General features: G+C 36.6%; 1 protein-coding gene across 1 annotated transcript; it reads right to left on the minus strand.

The window, feature by feature from the left end:
- Positions 1–143: 143 nt before the first annotated feature.
- On the minus strand, positions 144–6,695 carry LOC143539740 (O-fucosyltransferase 27-like). Its single transcript, XM_077032968.1, has 10 exons — positions 6,340–6,695; positions 5,276–5,360; positions 4,964–5,034; positions 4,791–4,879; positions 4,462–4,705; positions 4,238–4,350; positions 2,510–2,600; positions 2,314–2,442; positions 1,679–2,229; positions 144–777 (listed from the first exon to the last, which is right to left on the minus strand). Exons 1-10 carry the CDS (start codon positions 6,547–6,549, stop codon positions 300–302), a joined length of 2,061 nt encoding a protein of 686 aa, XP_076889083.1. The 5' UTR covers positions 6,550–6,695; the 3' UTR covers positions 144–299.

A 6,695-nucleotide genomic window follows, 5' to 3' on the forward strand; every position in this document is an offset into this window, starting at 1 on the left:
GAAAATAAAAAACCCGAATAACACCCCTACTTGTTCGTGTCATTTTTTGAGAATGAATGTTTATGTAGGAAATAGGAATTGAATTATAAATTTATAATAATATTATATAAGAGTTGAAAAAATTCATACAGATTGTAAAATTGGAAGACATTTGGTTTGACTTTAAAAGTCAAACCATGCTTACAAACTAAAACAGTCTAACCAATAACATATTCCAACTTCAAACTGTACAATATTACAAAATAACTAAAGTTAGACTACAACTAAAAAAGGTCTCTTTAACTTCTATTATTAATCAGTCAATCACCACCCTCCATTTCCTCTTGATCTTCCATCTGAGTCTCTTCTTTACTACTCATCATCTCACCACCGCCTCTGCCGTCACTATTCGCAGCGTTTCTGTTGCTCGAACCGCCACTTTGCCCGAAAAACAAACTAAAAGTCCCAGAACCATCATCGTCGTCGTCCTCATCAAGATCTTCTTCGTCTTTATAATCTTTGTCTGCGGTACGTGAAATTACGTCTTCACCCATCCAAGCAGGACAAGAAGGCGCGGTTTTAAGAGCGTCGGGCAGTTGGGAAGCTTTCTTGGATCTCGAGCACGTACATTCGGGAACCGGGAAAGAAAGAAACGACAACGATTTTGATGCTTTTAACTCTTCGGTTAATCCATCAACCAAGCTTTTACTTAAGTGATTCCGCACGGATTTGATCCAGGTCCGGTTGAATTCGTATAAATGGTCACTTATTTCATCCATATGTTTTGCAATCTCTTTCCTGTTTGAAAGTAGATAAAATATTATTAAAATAGTTATATAATTATCATATTTAAAAGGTATTCAAGTGTAATATTGCCATCTCCGAGATTTTAAATGTCTCGGTCGAGCCAAAATAAAAAGGCATGTAGGCCCTAACGAGAAACTAAATAAAAAGGCCTGTTGGCCCAATACCTCAAATGGGTTATGGGTAAAAAAAAACAATTGGGCACAATATCTAATAAGAGGATTATTTTGTACATATTTTATAAAAAAATATTTTAAAATATATATATAAATATTTTTGTGCCCCCAAAAGTAGGGTTGTGCGTGGTGCGGTTCGGTGCGGTTTTTGGCTAAAACCAAACCGAAAACCAAAATTTCGGTTTCTTGAGTTTTTGAAACCGTTCGGTTTTCGTTTTGGTTACGGTTCGCTTTTGGTTTTTTCGGTTTTTGCCATTTGAGCTTGAAAATTTTAGGCCGAAATTTTTTTTTGGCAAAAGATAATTAATTTTGGTATAAATAATTTGTTAATTGTAAATAATAGACTATTTTACATTTGATAAAAAATATTGGAGTTACATATATATTAAATTCTTATAAATTACTTAATATAAAATATAAAAAAACAAAAAAATAGGAGTTCGGTTCGGTTTTTTCCTTTTTTTTACATGCAAAACCAAAACCGAACCGTTAGTGCGGTTTTTACAAAAACATAAAACCAAACCGTCGGTTTTTGTTTCGGTTCGATTTTTTCGGTTTGGATTATTCGCTTTTTCGGTTTCGGATCAGTTTTTTCGGTTTCTTGCACACCCCTACCAAAAGTGAGTGGCCCGGCCGGTTGCCCGGGTTGCCCAACCCACCAGCCAGCCCTGCAGTCCTATGCATCCTACTAGACTGTATTTGAAACAATTATTAATTACCTGTCGGGCATGAACGATTTGGCGGTAGCCGACTGATACAACCGATGGCCCATAACCAAACTTGCAAAACTCGGTCTTCCTTTACCATCGCGGTCAAAACCGGGAACAAACACATCAGCTTCAACACACACCATATAATCAATTGCTTCCCAAAGTAGCTTATGAGCATTAGTCCTCAACTCAATAACCGTACTCTCGGGCTCGTTATCACTCTCCGCTACCCAACCCCACCACCCTTCAATGTTATACGACTTTGGCCTGGCGGGAGGCGGCGGCAGTGGTCGCGGGCGTTGACCAGACGTCTTCCATGAATCTTTTTTCACTTCTTGATCAGCCGAAGGTGGGGTTTTCGGGTATTTGTCAACAAGGTTTGCTTCACGCCCGTATATCTTGTTTAGTTCCCAAGGTGTTGTGAGCGATGTCCGGTCGACAACGTTTTCGAAAATCGCGTGGAATGGGATTAGTTTCTTTTGACCGCCGAACACTTCTCCTCCCGATATGTAGATTACCGTGTCCCATGAGTATCCGTATGCACGAAGGATGATACCGATCTATAAACGAAAGTGTCAGTTGTAAGTCAAAACAGTCAAAGAAAGTCAACCTTTTTAAGTATGAAGTCAAATAAAAACAATTACCTCTTCTGGCATAAGTGGACAAGAACCGTTAAGGCGTTGCGTATTTGAGTCAACGGTAAGATTGCCCTTGACGATTCCGCGTTTAAGCATCCATAACCGTCTATGCTGAATAAGTTCGGTATGCACATCCTGCATAATGAATTATAAAGTGTAAATTAATTTTTTAAGAGAAATCAAATATTTAATTATCGTGTACCTGGAAGAGCTCGGCACAACCATGATATGCTAAAGCATCTCTTGTCATTCCGGGGTCGTATGCTATAAATGGTCTTCCTGGAGCCCGTAACCTAAAGTCCATAATATAGGTGTAAATAATCAGGCCAACAAAGGCTCATTTCCTGGTTGTATAATATTTAATAATAACATAGGTGTAAATTTATGACACGACATGAACCTAACATAAAACTCGCGAATTTGTGAGTCTGAATGGGTCCGGGCTAACTTCAAGTAAAACCCGCGAGCACATGACAATTTGTGAGTCTGAATGGGTCCGGGCTAACTTATCGTTATCGTTATCGTTATTATGGTGCTAATAATAGGTATTTCATTGATTTAGCTACTACAAAGCGATTACAATAAAGTGGCAGGCAAACGGGCAACAAGCTGCGCCGCAACCCCCTTTTCAATCAATCAATCAATCAATCATACCCAGTAAAATCCCACCGACAGCAAAGCTATAAGTAGGGTCTGGGGAGGGTGGGATGTAGGCACACCGTACCTCTATCCAAAGGAATAAAGAGGTGGCTTCCAGAGAGACCCTCGGCTCTAAGTACATGTGTATGAAGCAAAATAAAGGAAATCAAAGTTTAACAGTTATATAAAAACTACTACTAATTATAATAATATTAATAATAAGATCACAGTTTAACAGCTATATAAAAGCTAATAATAATTATAATAATAATAATATATGTAAGGGAAATACCATTATGGTATGTGACCTAAATAAGTTAATTCTAAGCCCTAAGGTATTCAATTCTCTCTAAAAATCCTTAACTTTAATTCTACTTCTCCACGAATTCCTATCCTCAACCATGTCCTCGGAGAGGTTTAAGTCTATCAAATCATGCCTAATCCTCTCATCCCAAGTCAATTTCGGTCGTCCTCTACCCCTCCTCCCCTCTATAGTAATGTTTTCTACGAATCTAACAGGATTCGTCGTCTGTCTTCTCTTTACATGAACAAACCATCTCAATCTCCACTCTCTTATCTTGTCTGCTATGTTCGTCACCCCTAATCTCTCGCGAAACTCAACGTTTCTTATTCGGTCTAGCCTTGTGTGCCCACACATCCAACGTAGCATTCTCATTTCTGCTACCTCCATCTTCCGCACTTGTGCCTTCTTGATGGCCCAACAATTTGTTCCATATAGCATTGCAGGTCTAAATGCCACCCTATAGAATTTTCCCTTTAGTTTAGTCGGGAAACTCTTGTCGCACAATATACCTGTGGCTGCTTTCCATCTACACCATCCTACCTGAACTCGGTGGGTCACATCACTGTCTAATTCCCCATCGCTCTGTCGCAACCCCCTTTTGAATATTATTATTATTATTATTTTAAGCCAAAAATTGAAAGAAAAATAGAAGAAAAGTTTTATAAGTTAAAACAATTATTTTTGTTATAATAAATTTATTATATACAAATGCATTAATTTTGTTATAATTTTGGAGTATTATTGTATTAGTATGCAAAAGTAAAAAAACGGAGTTAAATGGGTCGTGTTCATGTCAACCTACAAATATTTGTGTTGTATTTAGGTTCACGTGTTTGACCGATTTTTGGATCCGTGTCATATTCGGATTCACGTGTCTCGGTGTCTGACACGATTTTTTGGTTCGTGTTACTTCAGGTTCATGTATCCGACACATTTTTCAGGTTCGTGTCATGTTTGACCCACAAACATTAGTACTTGAAAACTGACCTATGTAAAATCTTGGTTGCCAATTCTTGAACCTCTTGACGAAAACTTAAAGCATGAAACGCAACACGGCACCTCAGCCGTTGATATTCCTCAAGATCTGGAGGAAGTATTGCCTATGGAATATACACCACAATCGCAAAAATGTTAATGTTAAATTATATTAAATTCAATCTTTTATTGTAAATGTGAAGAAAATTATACATAAAATTACAGTAATGCATTACCTGCAAGCATCCACCATCAGACACAACAAGCTCAACCACCGAGTGCCGTTTCAAAACCGGGAGAACATGATGTAAATAATAATATGGAGACTGTGAGTTGACAACTTTAAACGAAGGGATTTCTTTCTTTCTTCTAGCTCCTTTGAGGGTTTTCGGAAGGGTTTTTACAACCGTGATATCATTTGCTAATGCTGTCATGAACTGATCCTCGTTGTAAAGATAAGCAAAACTCTTAAACTGAGCACTGAAAAACAAATAAACCCGATTTTCAGTATTTCGTTATTTACGAATATGCCCTTTCGAAAGTTTTATGAAAGTGTGCAATGGACCTGATTCCCTTGCTGCTTGTGGTAGACTGAATTTCGGGAACCACGAGTGTAGCGTTGAGGAGCCGAGCGATAACAACCGCATCACATATCTACAAAAGTGTAACCTTTTGTGATCAAATACGTAAAAAGATATACATTGTGTTGAATTTGATGGTTTTGAGAAATATACTAACCGAACTCCTGATCTCGTGAAAGCCTCCACGTATCCGTACAAAAATGAATCTATCCGACTCTGAAACTGGAACTGATAAAGGAACAGAATTATAATAAGTTAATAGCTATTACATATTTATAAGTCCAACCTATGATCATCCTCACATTCTTAACCGCTAATCACAATTCTACAAGTTGTAGAGCACTGATTCGGTTTTCAGGTCCAACGTTTAAAACTAGAACTAAAATACATCCAATCCTTAAACCATTTGTCCTATAAAACAGCCAAAACCATACACAACTTTACAACTTCGGACACGAAAAAAACAAACCTGCATAATGTTGTCTAGGTTTAGCATGAGGCTGCAAAGATTCAAGACGCCTAACAGGTCCCCAAAGTCTTCTATACAATTTACTCTGCACAACAATCAAATCACAAAATCAATCATTAAAAGCTCATGTTTAAAAACACTAAAAATACAATCTTTTTTTTACCAAAATCAGTAAATCCTTATTCAGGATTCATCAAAAACACAAAATTGACTGCAAAAGACATGAAAATTTGACTTTCATAACGCTAAAAATCCAATCTTTTTTACCATAATCAGTAGACCCTTAACCAAGATTCATCAAAAACACAAAATTGACTGCAAAAGACACGAAAATAACTTCCACAAACATGAAATCAGATATTTTTTTACCAAAATCAGTAAACACTTAACCAAGATTCATCAAAAATTCAACTTTAACTGCAAAAGACATGAAATTGATTTCCATAAACACTAAAAATCAATCTTTTTTTTTTACCAAAATCAGTAAACCTTTGAGAAAAAAATCATCAAAAACACAAAATTGACTGCAAAAGACATGAAATTGACTTCCATAAACACTAAAAATCCAATCTCTTTACCAAATTCAGCAAACCCTTAACCAAGATTCATTAAAAACTCAAATTTGACTGCAAAAGACATGAAATTGACTTCCAAAAACACTAAAAATTCAATCTTTTTACCAAAATCAATAAAACCACAACCAAGATTCATCAAAAATGCTAAATTGACTGCAAAGGACCTGAAATTGACTTCCTCCACAAACACTAAAAATCCAATCTTTTTTACCAAAAGCAGAAAACCCTTAACCAAGATTCATCAAAAACGCATAATTGACTGCAAAAGATATGATACACGGTAAAAATCCAATCTTTTTACCAAAATCAGTAAACCCTTAATCAAGAATCATCAAAACAGCAAAAATAACTTCCAAAAACACTAAAAATCCAATCTTTTTCACCAAAATCAGCAAACCCTTAACCAAGATTCACCAAAATACACCACAAAAGACAGAAAATTTGTATAAAAAAACAAGATCTTGGAAGTGGGCTATGATCAAAAATTACATTGGGGGTAAGATCTGCATTCTGGAAAACAGGCCTCCAAGAGAAGATAGTAATGCCTTGGTACTCAGTGATGACGTCATCATTGTATGAATATCTAGCAAGAAGAAAGTGAGTGAAAAGTGATAAAGCAGAGAGTACAAGTCCAAGTAAACCAACCCACTTGAGCTTGGACTTGATTACCATCTTTCCACCACCACTTTCACCTTTCATGTTTTATCTTATCTTTTGTTTTGTTTTGTTTTGTTTTGTTTTGTTTCTCTCTCACACACAAACACAAGTAGAGTGATGAAGATGAAGGAAGAAGTGGAGGAGTTGAGGGTGAGTTGGATGGTGGCAGTCAGACATGCTTGGTTTCT

Source organism: Bidens hawaiensis, unplaced genomic scaffold (assembly GCF_021521415.1).
Source record: "Bidens hawaiensis isolate Kalapana, Puna unplaced genomic scaffold, B.hawaiensis_p1.1 tig00012010_1, whole genome shotgun sequence".
Lineage (NCBI taxonomy): Eukaryota > Viridiplantae > Streptophyta > Magnoliopsida > Asterales > Asteraceae > Bidens > Bidens hawaiensis.